At 48.4% G+C, this 21,769-nt stretch overlaps 2 protein-coding genes across 5 annotated transcripts in view; both read left to right on the top strand.

Annotated features, from left to right (window-relative positions):
- Positions 1 to 21,769, top strand: part of LOC137429473 (uncharacterized) — a 483,513-nt gene that overhangs the window by 291,794 nt on the left and 169,950 nt on the right. The window lies entirely within an intron of this gene.
- Positions 10,238 to 21,769, top strand: part of LOC137428870 (uncharacterized) — a 119,765-nt gene continuing 108,233 nt past the window's right edge. For 3 of the 4 annotated variants that reach the window (XM_078780704.1, XM_078780699.1, XM_078780702.1), the window contains exon 1: positions 10,260 to 10,338. In XM_078780704.1, the coding sequence (XP_078636830.1) occupies positions 10,298 to 10,338 (41 nt within the window). In that variant the 5' untranslated portion in view covers positions 10,260 to 10,297. Of the gene's footprint in view, positions 10,339 to 21,769 lie in introns of all 4 variants that reach the window. The other variant, XM_078780703.1, reaches the window with a different exon arrangement.

The following is a 21,769-nucleotide window of genomic DNA, read 5'->3' as shown; positions in this document are numbered from 1 at the left end:
CCAAAACCTTGATCTTTTCTACCCCCGCTAATTCACCCCAGATACACTTTTTTTAAATTCCAACTTCTTTCCTGGAAGTCCTTGCAGTGTCCATGTGTTTTATACCCCTCCCACCTCCCCCCAAGCCCTCTTCCTCCCACATTTTTCGCGATGCCCCTGCTCTCATATGTTGTGTTTGTGTCCTCCCCCCTCCCTCCCCATCTTGTCTACCGCTCCCCTTATTTTGTTTTGTGTGTCGGTTTGACTTTTTGTGTGATTAATGTTGGCTCTTTCACTTTTGCCCTCAAAAACGAAATGTTAGATCTTGTGTACAAAAAAAAAGAAAAAAAAAGTCAGCTGGCTTGATGGACAAAAAACTCGTCTCCGTGCACAATCCTCGACAGGCGGCACTGAGCACACCGGATCATCTGCCTGAGGGGCGGGGCGGAGCGGGACGGGAGGAGGCGGAGCGGGACGGGAAGGGATGCTGCGGGACGGCGTGAGAGGCGGGTGGCACTCCAAAGGGCGCGGCATGCTTGAAAGGGTTCTGATGTTCCCTCGTTCACTACTGGCGGTACTAGTTTGAGGTCAATAGAAGGGGTTGTGTGTAACTCCAACTTTCGTGTCACGTCGACGATTGAAGAACAACTGAACGAAAAACAAGTACAGATACATTCAAAGTACACCGCCCCCATGCCAAATAATGAAATATCCGACAGCGCGGTATTCCCGGGGCACCCGGCAATACCGCAGTGCAGCTCATAGGGGCTGCATTGGGAGGGAGAGGTGTACACTAATTGATTGATTAATTGTCTAATTAAAATCAATAAAATATTATCACAAAATATTTTCTTAATCAATTGGCTAATAGCATAACTAAACCACTCGTGCTTCATCCGAAGATGTATCTTTTAGAAATTTAATTAAATAAGTCATTAATAAAAAATCAAGTGATTAATTGATTAATCAATAAATAATTAATTGATTAATCAATAAATAATCGATTACTCAATAAATAATTAATCGATTAAATGATTAATCAATAAATCAAAAATATCCTTGATAGCCACATCACTTGGTCACTGTCATGTCCAAATATTAGCTTCCCAGCTCAAAAGGTGCCTGAGATATTGGCCAAATGAGAAAGAAAATAAATAAATGATTAATAATGAAAATAAATGAATAACAATCATTAAAAAATTAAATTATTAATCAATTCGGTCACAGAACATAATAAACCACCAACATTTCATCAGAATCTGCAACTGAATTTTTTTTTAAAGTAATTAATCGAATAATTAAATAATTAATCGATTAATTGATTAATTGATTAATCAATAAATCAAAAATATCCTTGATAGCCACATCACTTGGTCACTCATGTCCAAATATTAGCTTCCGTGCTCAAAAGGTGCCTGAGCTATTGGCCAAATGAGAAAGAAAATAAATAAATGATTAATATTGAAAATAAATAAATAATAATCATAAACAAATTAAATTTTTAATCAATTCGGTCAGAGAACACATAAACCACCACCATTTCATCAGAATCTGTAAGTAAAAAAAAATATTTTTTAGTCATTAATTCAATAATTAAATAATTAATCGATTAATTGATTAATTGATTAATTAATAAATCAAAAATAGCCTTTGCAGCCAAATCACCTGGTCATTGGCATGTCCAAATATCAGCTTCCTAACTCAAAAGGTGCCTGAGTTAATCGTCAGAAGAGAAAGGAAATTTGATTAATTAAATAAGTACTTATTTAATCGCTAATAATTAAATAACTCCTCAATTAATTGATTAATCAAAAAACAAAAAATATCGTTTTTGACAAAGGACTTGCTCACGATTGTGCCGAAATTTCAGCTTCCTGGCTCAAAGGATGGCTGAGATATCGCCCGGTCAAACAAACAAACAAGTACACAAACATTCAAAGTACACCGACCCCATGCCAAATAATTAAATATCCTACAGCGCGGCATTGCCGGGATGCCTCCAGCGCCCGGCAATACCGCAGTGCACCTCACAGAGGCTGCATTGGGAGGGAGAGGTGTACGCTAATGGATTGATTAATTGTATAATTAAAATCAATAAAAGATTATCACAAAATATTTTCATAATCAATTGGCTAATAGCATAACTAAACCACTAGTGCTTCATCCGAAGATGTATCTTTTAGAAATTTAATTAAATAAGTCATTAATAAAAAATTCAATAATTATTTGATTACTCAATAAATAATTAATCGATTAATCAATAAATAATTAATCGATTAAATGATTAATCAATAAATCAAAAATATCCTTGATAGCCACATCACTTGGTCACTCATTTCGAAATATTAGCTTCCCAGCTCAAAAGGTGCCTGAGATATTGGCCAAATGAGAAAGAAAATAAATAAATGATTAATAATGAAAATAAATAAATAATAATCATAAAAAAATTAAATTATTAATCAATTCGGTCAGAGAACACATAAACCACCACCATTTCATCAGAATCTGCAACTTAAAAACAAAGAAATTTTTTGTCATTAATCAAATAATTAAATAATTAATCGATTAATTGATTAATTGATTAATTAATAATTGATTAATCAATAAATCAAAAATATCCTTGATAGCCAAATCACTTGGTCACTCATGTCCAAAGATCAGCTTCCTAACTCAAAAGGTGCCTGAGTTAATGGTCAGAAGAGAAAGGAAATTTGATTAATTAAATAAGTACTTAATTAATCGCTAATAATTAAATAACTCCTCAATTTATTGATTAATCAAAAAACCAAAAATAGCGTTTTTGACGAAGGACGTGCGCACTATTGTGCCGAAATTTCAGCTTCCTAGCTCAAAGGATGGCTGAGATATCGCCCGGACAAACAAACAAACAAGAAAGAAAACAAGAAAGCAAGAAAACAACCAGAGTGAAAACTGAGTACTCCCTTTCAGCGTGTGTCACTGCTGAGCCCCCTTCGGTGCCCAGCAATGACGATTTGCAATGTGTTACATATTTATGTGAATGTATGTGAATTACCATTCAGGTCTTTGCTTATCAATGTGTAGTAGATTAAGGGTTGTTGTGGTTGGAGGGTCAGGGGCCTTCTGAAAAGAGGCCGGAAACGGAAGAGGAAAAGACACGAGGAAGAAAAGCGACGAGGAGTCTTCTTCCTCGCCCCGCTCCGACGAGAGGTGGCATCGATCTTGAGCCGCGTGAAACAGCGGCGTTCCCGAGCCCGTCTGGCGAGAGGAGTTACCGGGACGGATACCTGCCCGGTGGACGTCAAACTGTCGTGTGGCCGTGCACCGACCCAGCGGTTGGCACCGTTCGCGACACCGTCTAAAAAGACGCGTACGGGTCGCACGTTGGGGCCTAACACGCCTTGCAAGCGGCGTGGGGCTTTTGGCTTGCTTTCCCGTACCCGCTTCGCGTGGCCACGAGGGGCTGCAGCCGTGGTGCCTGGTACGATACCTGCCCGGTGGAAACACGTCCACCCGGGGTTCGTTCAACCGCCCGAGTGCGGCGACGCCGACCATCATCTTGGTCAGGAGGGGCCCAGAGACATTGTGCGGGACCGAGACCAAAAGGGGGTCGTGAGTACCAACGGGGACACACATATATAAGATGGCCATCTTAATCATATAGGGAATTGATTGTGGATTGGGAATTGTTGATGGTTGTTTGTTGTTGATTGCTCGGGGAAAATCTCCATGGTTGTATCATTGAAATTGTATGGTATCATTACCATTGAAATATATCCTTGAACATCAGTTTTCTCTTGGGGGGAATTCATATGGATTGCGTGGCGAAAGCGCATATATAATACAACTTTCTGGCGAAGTTCCTCTCCCGGTCCGGGGGTCACCGAGACCAGGTATTCACCGAGGGGACCACGTAACAGAATTGGGGGCTCGTCCAAATTACGATTTGCGGCTTCGCAATTGGGTCTACGTCCGGGATTTAAAATTGTATAACATAATAAAATAAGTTTTTTATTAATTAAAATTTATTAATTAATTATTAATTGGTAAATTTTTTGAGAAATTGGGGTAAAGTCTTGGGTGAAGGTTAACAGGTGTTAACGATCGGCACCATGGCGTTTGTGGCACAGAACTTTGTGGTAACCCCGAGTGAGGCACAGTTCCGAGCGTTACTAAAGTCGGACCTCTTGAAATTGGCCAAACATTTTAACTTGGAGGTCCGAACTAATTTGAGGAAGGCAGAGTTGCAGACCACGGTGATACAGTCTATTGTGGGATTAGGAACATGGGACGAGTTAGCCTGGGAGTGGCTACCCGAAGAACCAGAAGACGTTGAGCTCCGGAAACTGGAGTTGCAATTACGGAGCCAGGAACGGATCAAAGAAGAAGAAAGGAAAGCAGAAGAGAGGAGAGAAGAGAAACAAGCAGAAGAAAGGAGAGGGGAACGAGAACTCCAGGAAAGGTTAGAAAGGATGAAAACAAGGGAACTCGAAGCAGAGGAGAGAAAAGCGGAAAGGGAATTAAAGGAACGTGACATGGAGCTTCAGCAAGAAATTAAATTCAAGGAGCTGGAGTTAATGAGAGAACGGGGAGAGGCACCACCCTTGCTGACGGGGTCGACACCTTACCAGAAAACCTGGGATGTGGGCAGACATGTGAGGCTGGTTCCACCGTTCAGTGAAAAGGAAGTCGCGAGATTTTTTCCACACTTTGAGAAAGTGGCTCGACAATTAAACTGGCCGGAGGAGGCCTGGACCATACTCGTGCAAAGTGTGCTGGTGGGAAAAGCTCAAGAGATTTATTCGGCGCTACCAATGGACCAATGTGCAGATTATGAGGTACTGAAGAAGCACATCCTCAAAGCCTATGAGTTGGTTCCGGAAGCTTACAGGCAAAAATTCAGGAATGCCAGGAAGAGGGAGAGTGAGACCCATGTGGAGTTTGCCAGAGTGAAAGAAAACATGTTTGATCGGTGGTGTGAGTCAAAAGGAGTCGGGAAAGACTTCGAAACATTGCGTGACTTGATCCTGGTGGAGGAATTTCAGCAGTGTGTCCACGAGGACATCAAAGTGTACCTGCAGGAAAAGAAAGTACCAAAGTTGTGGGACGCAGCCCCCATGGCAGATGATTATGCCTTAACCCACCGAATAGGGGTCCACGAACCTAACTCCTCGCCTAGATCTCCGCAGGGGAGGTGGGGAACAGCAGGTGCGGAGAACGACAATACATGGCGGCGGCCTCGAGAGGATTATGGGGACAACGCGGATACCCCACCTGTTCGAAATCAGAGGGATGCGGGCCCAAGACAAACTTATATTTCGGGGGGCCCGAGGCAGACCACGAGTTTTTCCTCCGGGCCTACTTGCGCTTTTTGCAAGAAACCTGGACACTTGATGTCCAGTTGTTACCGCATGAAAAGGGAAGACCCAGAGCGGAGTCCGACTATTACGACTCCAAATGCAATGGCCATTGTGAGAAATCGCCATCAAAAGGGTTACCAACCATTTATTTCAGAGGGGTTTGTGTCACTGGATGGAGCCTCGACTAACCGGAGACCGGTTAGGATATTGAGGGACACAGGAGCACATCAATCTTTAATGCTTGAAGGCATTTTGCCATGGTCCGAGGAGACGGCAACGGGGGGGATAGTGTTCGTTTATAGGGGATCGGGGGCGGTGTTAGTGCTCCACTTCATGTCATCCATTTGGAGTCCGATTTGGTGTCAGGACCGGTCACCGTCGGTTTACAAGCCACACTTCCTGTAGAGGGTGTATCTGTGGTTATCGGGAATGATTTGGCCGGGGGTCAAGTTTATGGTAACCTGAGGGTTGGTAAAGAGCCCAGCAAGGAAAATAACACCACACCAGCTCGGGATGGCGACAAAAGTACCAAGTTATTTGTAGGGGGACTGAACTTCAAAACAGAGGAAGAAGTTCTGACCTCTGTCTTCAACAGATATGGGCCGCTGGTGGAAGTGCGGTTGGTAAGAGACAGGGAAACGCAACAGTCAAGAGGGTTCGGCTTTGTCACGTTTGCAAGCACAAAAGACGCCAGAGAGGCAGAGAAGAATTGGAATGGCAAGGATTTGGAGGGTCGGACCATAACAGTAGGGAAGGCATTTCGTAGGCGTCGAGAGGTCTACAGGAGAGTACAACTGGGCGGTAGTTTTGGTGGTGGCCGCAATCAATATTATTATGGAGGCTCCCTGAGTTACGGCAGCTCCCGAAGGAAGGATTGTCAAAGTAGTGGCCGAGAAGGAGACCGCTATTCATGGGACTACAGCGACAAGCGGTCCCACCATAATTATTAGGGAAGTTCTGAGAAGTTGAAGCACTGAATGCGGCGGAGCCGCCGAGCCAAGATTCCTACACGGATTAACCGTGAACGCCGTTCCTAAAGGCGTCCATGTAGTGAACTTTCATGCACGGACTAACCATGAACTCCACGTTCCTCAAGGCGCCCATGTAGAGAACTTTCCTGCACGGACTAACCGTGAACTCCACGTTCCTAAAGGCATCCATGTAGTGAATACTCGGCTTGGCCTCCCGGAAAAAGTGCTATCGAGTTGCTTAACTTTGGATCTTTGATCAACCCCTTAACCTTCATTCCCAAGAAACTGACAGTCAAAGTCAGAGGGTCATGAGATGGAGTTTGGCTTGGCAGGAGTCCAACGGGAAATTGAACATGTAAAGGGCAGGGACAATGTCGTTGCTGACGCTTCGTCCAGAGTGAGTTAATCTGGGGGGGGTTGAGTTATCTGGTTTGTTTATCCAAATTGGCCGGCAAAGAAAGTTTTCGCTGGGTTCAAACTTTCTTTCTTGAAGGGGGGGAGTGTTACATATTTATGTGAATGTATGTGAATTACCATTCAGGTCTTTGCTTATCAATGTGTAGTAGATTAAGGGTTGTTGTGGTTGGAGGGTCAGGAGCCCTTCTGAAAAGAGGCCGGAAACGGAAGAGGAAAAGACACGAGGAAGAAAAGCGACGAGGAGTCTTCTTCCTCGCCCCGCTCCGACGAGAGGTGGCATCGATCTTGAGCCGCGTGAAACAGCGGCGTTCCCGAGCCCGTCTGGCGAGAGGAGTTACCGGGACGGATACCTGCCCGGTGGACGTCAAACTGTCGTGTGGCCGTGCACCGACCCAGCGGTTGGCACCGTTCGCGACACCGTCTAAAAAGACGCGTACGGGTCGCACGTTGGGGCCTAACACGCCTTGCAAGCGGCGTGGGGCTTTTGGCTTGCTTTCCCGTACCCGCTTCGCGTGGCCACGAGGGGCTGCAGCCGTGGTGCCTGGTACGATACCTGCCCGGTGGAAACACGTCCACCCGGGGTTCGTTCAACCGCCCGAGTGCGGCGACGCCGACCATCATCTTGGTCAGGAGGGGCCTAGAGACATTGTGCGGGACCGAGACCAAAAGGGGGTCGTGAGTACCAACGGGGACACACATATATAAGATGGCCATCTTAATCATATAGGGAATTGATTGTGGATTGGGAATTGTTGATGGTTGTTTGTTGTTGATTGCTCGGGGAAAATCTCCGTGGTTGTATCATTGAAATTGTATGGTATCATTACCATTGAAATATATCCTTGAACATCAGTTTTCTCTTGGGGGGAATTCATATGGATTGCGTGGCGAAAGCGCATATATAATACAACTTTCTGGCGAAGTTCCTCTCCCGGTCCGGGGGTCACCGAGACCAGGTATTCACCGAGGGGACCACGTAACAAATGCCTGGAGATAGCATAGGAAAGGAGCGGTGTACAACAAACTACGAGAGTGAATACTGAGTACTCTCTTTCAGCGTGCGTCACTGCTGAGCCCCCTTCGGTGCCCAGCAATGACGATTTGCAATGCCTGGAGATGGCATAGGAAAGGTGCGGTGTACAACAAACAAACAAGAAAGAAAACAAGTACACATACATTCAAAGTACACCGCCCCCGTGCCAAATAATTAAATGTCCTACAGCGCGGCATTGCCGGGGCGCCCGGCAATACCGCAGTGCAGCTCATAGAGATTGCATTGGGAGGGAGAGGTGTACGCTAATTGATTGATTCATTGTATAATTAAAATCCATAAAAGATTATCACAAAATATTTTCTTTATCAATTGGCTGATAGCATAACTAAACCACTAGTGCTTCATCCGAAGATGTATCTTTTAGAAATTTAATTAAATAAGTCATTAATAAAAAATGAAATAATTAATTGATTAATCAATAAATAATTTATCGATTAATCAATAAATAATTAATCGATTAAATGATTTATCAATAAATCAAAAATATCCTTGATAGCCACATCACTTGGTCACTGTCATGTCGAAATATTAGCTTCCCAGCTCAAAAGGTGCCTGAGATATTGGCCAAATGAGAAAGAAAATAAATAAATGATTAATAATGAAAATAAATAAATAATAATCATTAAAGAATTAAATTATTAATCAATTCGGTCACAGAACACATAAACCACCACCATTTCATCAGAATCTGTAACTGAATTTTTTTTTTTAGTAATTAATCGAATAATGAAATAATTAATCGATTAATTGATTAATCAATAAATCAAAAATATCATTGATAGCCACATCACTTGGTCACTCATGTCCAAATATTAGCTTCTGAGCTTAAAAGGTGCCTGAGATGTTGGCCAAATGAGAAAGAAAATAAATAAATGATTAATAATGAAAATAAATAAATAATAATCATTAAAAAATTAAATTATTAATCAATTCTGTCAGAGAATACATAAACCACCACCATTTCATCAGAATCTGCAACTTAAAAAACAAACAAATTTTAGTCATTAATCGAATAATTAAATAATTAATTGATTAATTGATTAGTTAATAAATCGAAAATAGCCTTTGCAGCCAAATCACCTGGTCATTGGCATGTCTAAATATCAGCTTCCTAACTCAAAAGGTGCCTGAGTTAATCGTCAGAAGAGAAAGGAAATTTGATTAATTAAATAAGTACTTAATTAATCGCTAATAATTAAATAACTCCTCAATTAATTGATTAATCAAAAAACAAACAAGTACACATACATTCAAAGTACACCGCCCCATGCCAAATAATTAAATATGCTGCAGCGCGGCATTGCCGGGGCGCCTCCGGCGCCCGGCAATACCGCAGTGCAGCTCATTAAGGCTGCATTGGGAGGGAGAGGTGTACACTAATTGATTGATTAATTGTATAATTAAAATCAATAAAAGATTATCACAAAATATTTTCATAATCAATTGGCTAATCGCATAACTAAACCACTAGTGCTTCATCCGAAGATGTATCTTTTAGAAATTTAATTAAATAAGTCATTTATAAAAAATTAAATAATTAATTGATTACTCAATAAATAATTAATCGATTAATCAATAAATAATTAATAGATGAAATGATTAATCAATAAATCAAAAATATCCTTGATAGCCACATCACTTGGTCACTTATGTCCAAATATTAGCTTCCCAGCTCAAAAGGTGCCTGAGATATTGGCCAAATGAGAAAGAAAATAAATAAATGATTAATAATGAAAATAAATAAATAATAATCATAAAAAAATTAAATTGGTAATCAATTTGGTCAGAGAACACATAAACTACCACTATTTCATCAGAATCTGTAACTTTAAAAAAAAAAAATTTTTTGTCATTAATCGAATAATTAAATAATTAATCGATTAATTGATTAATTAATAAATCAAAAATATCCTTTGCAGCCAAATCACCTGGTCATTGGCATGTCCAAATATCAGCTTCCTAACTCAAAAGGTGCCTGAGTTAATAATGGTCAGAAGAGAAATGAAATTTAATTAATTAAATAAGTACTTAATTAAACGCTAATAATTAAATAACTCCTCAATTAATTGATTAATCAAAAAACAAAAAATACCGTTTTTGACAAAGGACTTGCTCACTATTGTGCCGAAATTTCAGCTTCCTAGCTCAAAGGATGGCTGAGATATCGTCCGGACAACCAAGGAAACAAGAAAACAAACAAGAAACCAGAGTGAAAACTGAGTACTCTCTTTCAGCGTGCGTCACTGCCGAGCCTTCTTCGGTGGCCAGCAATGACGATTTGCAATGCCTGGAGATGGCATAGGAAAGGTGCGGTGTACAATTATTACTGGTCTCTCATGCACCGTGATTGGGAGTGGTTAGATGGCCGATCTGTGGCTTCAGTTCTTTATCGCCAAATGGCCAATGAGACATCAACGACTCCATGGTGGAGATTGGTGATTGTGAGGAGGAAGAAGAAGCATGATTTTCGTTAACAGGAAGGATTCACTGACTATGAATAACTTCCGGGTGATTTTGTAAACCATGAACTGTAACTGATGAAGATCCTCGTGATCAGGTCGAATCTTCTGAGGAAAAGGTTTGTTCGGAGTTTGTCATTTTATTATTAATACTGAGAAAGATCTGTAAAACGATCTTTTGAAAGGATATTAACACTAATAGTAATACACTAATAGAGATGTAGGGTCAAGTTCATGATGATACACAGCACGATACGTCGAAGAGTTGTGGATGGATTATGACGAACGAGGGGGAAGAACAAGGTGATTCGATTTAGGTTCAGGTCCGAATCCAGATCCGGCCCGTCAGTGGATACAAAACGTAACCTGTTTGTCCTGGTGGAGGTTTGTGCGCCACCGAGTGTTGTTTACCTCGTTACTTGCGGAACTAATCCTGGTGTTGGCTACGTGGTTAATGTGGCTCACTGAAGATCTTCGGGTCACGTCGTTAAAATAACACCAGGTGGGGTGACTAAGCCTGTCATCCCTCTGAAGTTTGCAAAATGAGTACCAGCCTCCTGGAAACGGGGGGCACTGCATCAGCGGCACGTGAAACTGGAAGTGAGTTGTTTTTTAGGGCAATGGCCAATAGGTCTTTGGTCACGGTGACAAATCGTCAATTTTCAACCGATTCACTTGATGTATATATGTATGTATGTATGTATATATGTATGTATATATGTATATATGTATGTATGTATGTATGTATGTATATATGTATGTATGTATGTATGCATATATGTATGTATGTATATATGTATGTATGTATGTATGTATGTATATATGTATGTATGTATGTATGTATGTATATATGTATGTATGTATGTATGTATATATGTATGTATGTATGTATGTATGTATATATATATGTATGTATATATGTATGTATGTATGTATGTATATATGTATGTATGTATATATGTATGTATGTATGTATGTATGTATGTATGTATATATGTATGTATGTATGTATGTATGTATATATGTATGTATGTATGTATGTATGTATATATGTATGTATGTATATATGTATGTATGTATGTATGTATGTATATATGTATGTATGTATGTATGTATGTATGTATATATGTATGTATGTATGTATGTATGTATGTATGTATGTATGTATGTATATGGGTCATTTCACCAGGTTGGGTCACACTGTGATTTTGGCATATTTCACGTATGAAAGGGGAAAATTATCACAGAAATTCTGTTTTCTGATGTAAACTGGTTTGTGGTAAAAGGTGTGTGTATGCTTGTATAGGTAGGCAGGTAGGCAGCAGCCTCGGTATGCAGCCTACCTATCTCATGAACAATACAAAATTTTAGAGAGAAATACTATATTTTCGATTTGAAAATCATACTGGTGTCCAGGGCAAAAAAGATGGTTCCAAAGTGTGGCATTATTTCTGTGATAGATTCAAATGTACATTTCATGAAGAAAACGTTTCGACAATACTCATGAATAGTAGGTCAGTAGCATAGACGTGAGTGTGCACACGTCTGAACATTACATGTCCTGTCAGTGCACAAATCATGTAACCCCGTTGTGGGGAAACATCGACATAACGCATGGTGTCCATGAATAAAAATCCTTGTTACATCGATGAACCGGCCCGTTATCATGGTCTAGGCAAGCCCTTATGATATTCGTAGGTCTAGGCAAGTTTAACTCCTTTAATTGAGGGGGTTAATACAGGGAATGATGCTATGAAGTTTTTCTGAAACGTTCTTTTTTTTCACCAACTCAAAGAAAGAATATTTGCCACGTGGGTGTCTTGTTGATTTTTGTTACGTCGGAGTATTTCATCATCTAAAGAATAAAATTCACACCTTCTCCGGAAATGGTATCAACCAATGATCGTAGCGCGAACATCTCGACTCGATATCAGACGACTTTCCTATCAGACGCATGATATTGGGTCGTTTCCGTGGTAGCGGCATCGCTAACTTTAATCAGATTTAATAATCGGTTAATCGTCAGACCATGATGAAAGTGATTAACTGACCCATTACAATATCATTTTTAGACCTTTCTTCAGAAAGAATGTCCAAATGTCCAAATATTCGCTTCTGAGCTCAAAAGGTGCCTGAGATATTGACCAAATGAGAAAGAAAATAAATAAATGATTAATAATGAAAATAAATAAATAATAATCATAAAAAAATTAAATTATTAATCAATTCGGTCAGAGAACACATAAACCACCACCATTTCATCAGAATCTGCAACTTTAAAAAAAAAAATTTTTTTGTCATTAATCAAATAATTAAATAATTAATCGATTAATTGATTAATTGATTAATTAATAATTGATTCATCAATAAATCAAAAATATCCTTGATAGCCAAATCACTTGGTCACTCATGTCCAAAGATCAGCTTCCTAACTCAAAAGGTGCCTGAGTTAATGGTCAGAAGAGAAAGGAAATTTGATTAATTAAATAAGTACTTAATTAATCGCTAATAATTAAATAACTCCTCAATTTATTGATTAATCAAAAAACAAAAAATAGCGTTTTTGACGAAGGACGTGCTCACTATTGTGCCGAAATTTCAGCTTCCTAGCTCAAAGGATGGCTGAGATATCGCCCGGACAAACAAACAAACAAGAAAGAAAACAAGAAAGCAAGAAAACAACCAGAGTGAAAACCGAGTACTCCCTTTCAGCGTGTGTCACTGCTGAGCCCCCTTCGGTGCCCAGCAATGACGATTTGCAATGCCTGGAGATAGCATAGGAAAGGAGCGGTGTACAACAAACTACGAGAGTGAAAACTGAGTACTCTCTTTCAGCGTGCGTCACTGCTGAGCCCCCTTCGGTGCCCAGCAATGACGATTTGCAATGCCTGGAGATGGCATAGGAAAGGTGCGGTGTACAACAAACAAACAAGAAAGAAAACAAGTACACATACATTCAAAGTACACCGCCCCCGTGCCAAATAATTAAATGTCCTACAGCGCGGCATTGCCGGGGCGCCCGGCAATACCGCAGTGCAGCTCATAGAGATTGCATTGGGAGGGAGAGGTGTACGCTAATTGATTGATTCATTGTATAATTAAAATCTATAAAAGATTATCACAAAATATTTTCTTTATCAATTGGCTGATAGCATAACTAAACCACTAGTGCTTCATCCGAAGATGTATCTTTTAGAAATTTAATTAAATAAGTCATTAATAAAAAATGAAATAATTAATTGATTAATCAATAAATAATTTATCGATTAATCAATAAATAATTAATCGATTAAATGATTTATCAATAAATCAAAAATATCCTTGATAGCCACATCACTTGGTCACTGTCATGTCGAAATATTAGCTTCCCAGCTCAAAAGGTGCCTGAGATATTGGCCAAATGAGAAAGAAAATAAATAAATGATTAATAATGAAAATAAATAAATAATAATCATTAAAAAATTAAATTATTAATCAATTCGGTCACAGAACACATAAACCACCACCATTTCATCAGAATCTGTAACTGAAAATTTTTTAAAAGTAATTAATCGAATAATGAAATAATTAATCGATTAATTGATTAATCAATAAATCAAAAATATCATTGATAGCCACATCACTTGGTCACTCATGTCCAAATATTAGCTTCTGAGCTTAAAAGGTGCCTGAGATGTTGGCCAAATGAGAAAGAAAATAAATAAATGATTAATAATGAAAATAAATAAATAATAATCATAAAAAAATTAAATTAATAATAACCAATTCTGTCAGAGAACACATAAACCACCACCATTTCATCAGAATCTGCAACTTAAAAAACAAACAAATTTTAGTCATTAATCGAATAATTAAATAATTAATCGATTAATTGATTAATTGATTAGTTAATAAATAAAAAATAGCCTTTGCAGCCAAATCACCTGGTCATTGGCATGTCTAAATATCAGCTTCCTAACTCAAAAGGTGCCTGAGTTAATGGTCAGAAGAGAAAGGAAATTTTATTAATTAAATAAGTACTGTAGCGGCTGCCGCTGAGTTTTCACAATCGCCTTGCACCTATCAAGGACGCGGAGCGATCACCATGCCGGGCTCGTCCAGGACGCCCGGGCAGGCCCGCGCTCAACTTGCCAGGCCTCAGTCGGGACGCCCGGGCATGCCCGGGCATGCCCGGGCAGGCTCGCCCTCAACTTGCCAGGCCGCAGCCAGGACGCTGTGCCACGCCCCCTGGCGCCGGGCCTGGGCAAACCCCCTGGCGGAATAGATATATATTGCTGACGGATAAACGGAGATTCAGAGTGCCTGAGTGTTTGATTTCATTAAAGCAACTCGGATGAATTCTAGCTTTTTGTCGCGTCCATTCTTCCGATCGACGTGGGAGCCCCGGCTCCTTCATTGGTGACCTATCGACATGGACACGGCAGTCGCCCTTAAACTGCCTACCTTCTGGGAGGCTCACGCGACGGTTTGGTTCGCACAGGCGGAGTCCCTGTTCGCCCTGCGAGGCATCACGGCCGACGACACCCGCTTCCACCATGTGGTAGCTGCGCTCGGGTCGGTTACCGCGGCCCGCGCCCTGAGCCTCCTCGAAAGCCCGCCAGCCGCTGACAAATACGGCGCGATTAAGAAGCTTCTCCTCGATGCTTTCGCCCTCCCATCGGCGGAACGCGCACGGCGCCTGCTCGATTTGCCTGAGCTCGGCGACACGCGCCCTTCCGAGCGCATGGACTACATGCTTTCACTGCTCGGCGAGCACTCTCCGGCATTCCTGTTCCGGGAGCTGTTCTTCCGTCAGCTGCCTAACCCGGTACGCCTCGCCCTGGCAAGCACGACGATCACAGATCCCCGGGCCCTTGCCAGAGAAGCCGACAAGATCTCCGCCGCAGGACAGCGCATCGCAGCGGCGACATGGGACCCACCGCCGTCCGACGCAACACCCAGGGCGCCCGAGCACCCGGCACGGTCGACGGCCGAACTGCCGACGCCATTGGCGGCCGCTCTACCGAGCCGACCACCTCCAGCACGACGACCGAGGCCTCCACCTGACCAAGCGTGGTGTTGCTATCATGCCAGGTTCGGACAGAAGGCCCGGACATGCCGACCCCCGTGCACCTTCGGCAGGCCGGGAAACGGCCGGGCCGGCGTTCATTACCAGCCATGAGCGCCGGCCACACGGGCAACTTACTGTTCATCACGGATACAGCGTCCGGACGGCGCTTCCTGTGCGACACCGGCGCCCAACTGAGCGTCATACCCGCCTCTGACCAGGAGAGGCAATCCGCGGTTTGCGGCCCCTCCTTAGTTGCGGCCAACGGATCGACTATCCGCACCTTCGGCCCGCGCAACGTCACCCTCTGCTTCGGCGGCCAACGCTTTGCTTGGACGTTTGTAACCGCCAACGTGCCCGTGGCTCTGCTAGGCGCCGACTTCCTCTGCGCACACGGACTGCTGGTGGACGTCCAACGGCGTCGTTTAATCAACGCTGAAACCTTCAGCTCCCTGGTATGCACATTGAGCAGCTCCGCGCCGACCGAGCTGGCATGCACCGTCCCGGCGGCGAACGAGTTTGCTCGCCTGCTCACGGAGTTCCCGGCCCTCACGCGGCCGACGTTTTCGGCCGTCGCAGTACGGCATGGGATCGAGCACCACATACCAACCACGGGCCCGCCGGTCTACGCCAGGGCCCGCCGCCTCGACCCAGCCAAGCTCGCCGTAGCGAAGGCCGAATTCGACGCGTTGGAGCACCTCGGCATCGTGCGGCGCTCCGATAGCGCGTGGGCCTCGCCACTGCACATCGTGCCAAAGCCGGGGGGGTGGATGGCGCCCGTGTGGCGACTACCGCCGTCTCAATGACGCTACCACCCCCGACAGGTACCCGATCCCGCATATCCAAGACTTCTCCGCCCGTCTGGCGGGACGGGTCATTTTTTCGAAAATTGACCTCATACGGGGATATCACCAGGTACCTGTCAGGGCGGCCGACGTCCCTAAAACGGCAGTCATCACGCCGTTCGGCTTATTCGAATTCTTGCGGATGCCGTTTGGTCTCAAGAACGCGGCTCAGGCGTTCCAGCGCTTGATGGACGGCGTGCTGCGTGACCTGCCGTTCCTTTTCGTTTACCTGGACGACATCCTCGTCGCCAGCACGTCCCGGGCCGAGCACCTCCTCCACCTCCGAACACTGTTCGAGCGCCTCAGCGAGCACGGCCTCATCGTCAACCCGGCCAAATGCCACTTCGGCACGACGGCCGTTGATTTTTTGGGCCATCACATCACCAAGAACGGGGCCGTGCCGCTGCCAACCAAGGTCGAGGCCATCACCACGTTCCCGCGTCCCCGCACCATAAAGGCCCTGCAGGAATTCCTGGGAATGGTGAATTTTTATCACCGCTTCGTGCCCCGCGCTGCTCAGCTCATGCGGCCCCTCTACGAAGCCCTCCGGGGCAAGCCGGCCAAGCACGACATCGCCTGGTCCGCAGCAATGGATGCGGCCTTCCAAGGCTCAAAGCGGGCCCTCGCCGACGCAACACTGCTCGCTCACCCGGTGCTCAACGCTCCCATCGCCCTCACCACGGATGCCTCCGACTACGCGGTGGGCGCCGTACATGAGCAATGGGTGAACGGGGTTTGGCAGCCACTCGCTTTTTTCAGCCGGCAGCTCCGGCCGAACGAGCTCAAATACAGCACGTTTGACCGGGAGCTCCTCGGTCTACACTTGGCCGTCCGCCATTTCCGCCACCTCCTGGAGGGCCGACCTTTCACGGCGTTCGTCGACCACAAGCCGTTGGTTTACGCCATGGCCAAGGTCACGGAGCCATGGTCGGCCCGCCAACAGCGCCACCTCTCCGCCGTGTCGGAGTTTACCACGGACATCCGGCACGTCGCCGGCAAAAACAACGCCGTGGCCGACTGTCTTTCCCGGGCCAGCGCGAACGCGGTCCACCTGGGCGTGGATTTTGCGCTTATGGCGGCGGACCAAACCACCGACACCACGGTGCAAGCCCTCCGGGCGGCGGACACGGGCCTCCGCCTGGCCGACATCCCCTGCGCGGACACTGTCCTGCTCTGCGACGTCTCCCAAGGCCAGCCTCGCCCCATCGTGCCCGTCGCCTGGCAACGCCGCATCTTCGCCTCCCTCCACGGCCTTTCCCACCCGGGCCGGAAAGCTTCCCAGAAGCTGGTGTCGGCGCGTTTCGTCTGGCACGGCCTTCGTCGGGACGTCCGCGATTGGACCAGCGCCTGCACGGCCTGCCAACGGGCCAAGGTCCACCGACACACCCAGGCCCCGCTGGCACCTTTCACCGTGCCCGAACGACGTTTCGACCACGTCAACGTGGATCTGGTGGGCCCCCTCCCCCCGTCACGGGGGTTCACACACCTGCTCACCATGGTGGACAGGACCACCAGGTGGCCGGAGGCCGTTCCCCTCGTCTCCACCACCACCGCCGACGTGGCGCAGGCTTTCATCGCCACCTGGGTCGCCCGTTTCGGCGCACCGGCGGACATCTCGTCAGACCGCGGTCCACAGTTCACCTCCGAGCTGTGGGGCGCGGTCGCCCGCAACCTGGGGGTCAAGCTCCACCGTACTACGGCCTACCACCCCCAAGCAAACGGGTTGTGCGAGCGATTCCACCGCTCCATGAAGGCCGCGCTCATGGCCGGCCTTCAAGACGTCGGGTGGGCCGACCGGCTGCCGTGGGTCCTTTTGGGCCTTCGCACGGCCCCCAAGGAGGACCTCCAGGCATCCACCGCCGAGCTTGTCTATGGCCAGGTGCTACGCGTCCCGGGCGAATTTGTGCCCGACGCTACCAGTCCCTGGTCCGCAGCTCACCAGTGCTCGGACCTCCAGGAGGCCGCCCGACGGTTTGCCCCCGTGCCAACATCCCACCACGGTGACCCCCAGTCCTACGTCCCCCCAGCACTCCGCACAGCGGAGTATGTTTTTGTGCGTCACGACGCACATCGGTGGCCACTCCAGCCGCCGTACGACGGGCCCTTCCGGGTGCTGCGACGGGACGACAAGTCGTTCGTCATCGACATCGGCGGCAGGTCGGACCGGATTGCTGTGGACCGCCTCAAGCCGGCGCACGTGGACGTCGACCACCCACCACGGGTGGCCCTTCCGCCGCGGCGAGGCCGCCCCCCGTCCACGGTGCCCCCCACTCGACCGCCCACCACCTCACCGGACCCCCTCCCACGACCCGCCAGGGGTCGCTTCGGCCGGGTCATCAGGACCCCCCTCAAATTGACCCTGCCAGTGCAAGTCGATTCTGGGGGGACGTGTGTAGCGGCTGCCGCTGAGTTTTCACAATCGCCTTGCACCTATCAAGGACGCGGAGCGATCACCATGCCGGGCTCGTCCAGGACGCCCGGGCAGGCCCGCGCTCAACTTGCCAGGCCTCAGTCGGGACGCCCGGGCATGCCCGGGCATGCCCGGGCAGGCTCGCCCTCAACTTGCCAGGCCGCAGCCAGGACGCTGTGCCACGCCCCCTGGCGCCGGGCCTGGGCAAACCCCCTGGCGGAATAGATATATATTGCTGACGGATAAACGGAGATTCAGAGTGCCTGAGTGTTTGATTTCATTAAAGCAACTCGGATGAATTCTAGCTTTTTGTCGCGTCCATTCTTCCGATCGACGTGGGAGCCCCGGCTCCTTCATTGGTGACCTATCGACATGGACACGGCAGTCGCCCTTAAACTGCCTACCTTCTGGGAGGCTCACGCGACGGTTTGGTTCGCACAGGCGGAGTCCCTGTTCGCCCTGCGAGGCATCACGGCCGACGACACCCGCTTCCACCATGTGGTAGCTGCGCTCGGGTCGGTTACCGCGGCCCGCGCCCTGAGCCTCCTCGAAAGCCCGCCAGCCGCTGACAAATACGGCGCGATTAAGAAGCTTCTCCTCGATGCTTTCGCCCTCCCATCGGCGGAACGCGCACGGCGCCTGCTCGATTTGCCTGAGCTCGGCGACACGCGCCCTTCCGAGCGCATGGACTACATGCTTTCACTGCTCGGCGAGCACTCTCCGGCATTCCTGTTCCGGGAGCTGTTCTTCCGTCAGCTGCCTAACCCGGTACGCCTCGCCCTGGCAAGCACGACGATCACAGATCCCCGGGCCCTTGCCAGAGAAGCCGACAAGATCTCCGCCGCAGGACAGCGCATCGCAGCGGCGACATGGGACCCACCGCCGTCCGACGCAACACCCAGGGCGCCCGAGCACCCGGCACGGTCGACGGCCGAACTGCCGACGCCATTGGCGGCCGCTCTACCGAGCCGACCACCTCCAGCACGACGACCGAGGCCTCCACCTGACCAAGCGTGGTGTTGCTATCATGCCAGGTTCGGACAGAAGGCCCGGACATGCCGACCCCCGTGCACCTTCGGCAGGCCGGGAAACGGCCGGGCCGGCGTTCATTACCAGCCATGAGCGCCGGCCACACGGGCAACTTACTGTTCATCACGGATACAGCGTCCGGACGGCGCTTCCTGTGCGACACCGGCGCCCAACTGAGCGTCATACCCGCCTCTGACCAGGAGAGGCAATCCGCGGTTTGCGGCCCCTCCTTAGTTGCGGCCAACGGATCGACTATCCGCACCTTCGGCCCGCGCAACGTCACCCTCTGCTTCGGCGGCCAACGCTTTGCTTGGACGTTTGTAACCGCCAACGTGCCCGTGGCTCTGCTAGGCGCCGACTTCCTCTGCGCACACGGACTGCTGGTGGACGTCCAACGGCGTCGTTTAATCAACGCTGAAACCTTCAGCTCCCTGGTATGCACATTGAGCAGCTCCGCGCCGACCGAGCTGGCATGCACCGTCCCGGCGGCGAACGAGTTTGCTCGCCTGCTCACGGAGTTCCCGGCCCTCACGCGGCCGACGTTTTCGGCCGTCGCAGTACGGCATGGGATCGAGCACCACATACCAACCACGGGCCCGCCGGTCTACGCCAGGGCCCGCCGCCTCGACCCAGCCAAGCTCGCCGTAGCGAAGGCCGAATTCGACGCGTTGGAGCACCTCGGCATCGTGCGGCGCTCCGATAGCGCGTGGGCCTCGCCACTGCACATCGTGCCAAAGCCGGGGGGGTGGATGGCGCCCGTGTGGCGACTACCGCCGTCTCAATGACGCTACCACCCCCGACAGGTACCCGATCCCGCATATCCAAGACTTCTCCGCCCGTCTGGCGGGACGGGTCATTTTTTCGAAAATTGACCTCATACGGGGATATCACCAGGTACCTGTCAGGGCGGCCGACGTCCCTAAAACGGCAGTCATCACGCCGTTCGGCTTATTCGAATTCTTGCGGATGCCGTTTGGTCTCAAGAACGCGGCTCAGGCGTTCCAGCGCTTGATGGACGGCGTGCTGCGTGACCTGCCGTTCCTTTTCGTTTACCTGGACGACATCCTCGTCGCCAGCACGTCCCGGGCCGAGCACCTCCTCCACCTCCGAACACTGTTCGAGCGCCTCAGCGAGCACGGCCTCATCGTCAACCCGGCCAAATGCCACTTCGGCACGACGGCCGTTGATTTTTTGGGCCATCACATCACCAAGAACGGGGCCGTGCCGCTGCCAACCAAGGTCGAGGCCATCACCACGTTCCCGCGTCCCCGCACCATAAAGGCCCTGCAGGAATTCCTGGGAATGGTGAATTTTTATCACCGCTTCGTGCCCCGCGCTGCTCAGCTCATGCGGCCCCTCTACGAAGCCCTCCGGGGCAAGCCGGCCAAGCACGACATCGCCTGGTCCGCAGCAATGGATGCGGCCTTCCAAGGCTCAAAGCGGGCCCTCGCCGACGCAACACTGCTCGCTCACCCGGTGCTCAACGCTCCCATCGCCCTCACCACGGATGCCTCCGACTACGCGGTGGGCGCCGTACATGAGCAATGGGTGAACGGGGTTTGGCAGCCACTCGCTTTTTTCAGCCGGCAGCTCCGGCCGAACGAGCTCAAATACAGCACGTTTGACCGGGAGCTCCTCGGTCTACACTTGGCCGTCCGCCATTTCCGCCACCTCCTGGAGGGCCGACCTTTCACGGCGTTCGTCGACCACAAGCCGTTGGTTTACGCCATGGCCAAGGTCACGGAGCCATGGTCGGCCCGCCAACAGCGCCACCTCTCCGCCGTGTCGGAGTTTACCACGGACATCCGGCACGTCGCCGGCAAAAACAACGCCGTGGCCGACTGTCTTTCCCGGGCCAGCGCGAACGCGGTCCACCTGGGCGTGGATTTTGCGCTTATGGCGGCGGACCAAACCACCGACACCACGGTGCAAGCCCTCCGGGCGGCGGACACGGGCCTCCGCCTGGCCGACATCCCCTGCGCGGACACTGTCCTGCTCTGCGACGTCTCCCAAGGCCAGCCTCGCCCCATCGTGCCCGTCGCCTGGCAACGCCGCATCTTCGCCTCCCTCCACGGCCTTTCCCACCCGGGCCGGAAAGCTTCCCAGAAGCTGGTGTCGGCGCGTTTCGTCTGGCACGGCCTTCGTCGGGACGTCCGCGATTGGACCAGCGCCTGCACGGCCTGCCAACGGGCCAAGGTCCACCGACACACCCAGGCCCC

Source organism: Myxine glutinosa, chromosome 6, assembly GCF_964187855.1.
Source record: "Myxine glutinosa chromosome 6, kmMyxGlut1.1, whole genome shotgun sequence".
NCBI lineage: Eukaryota > Metazoa > Chordata > Myxini > Myxiniformes > Myxinidae > Myxine > Myxine glutinosa.
The sequence above is the reverse complement of the archived record's forward strand: the minus strand, read 5'-3'. Positions and strand labels throughout refer to the sequence as shown.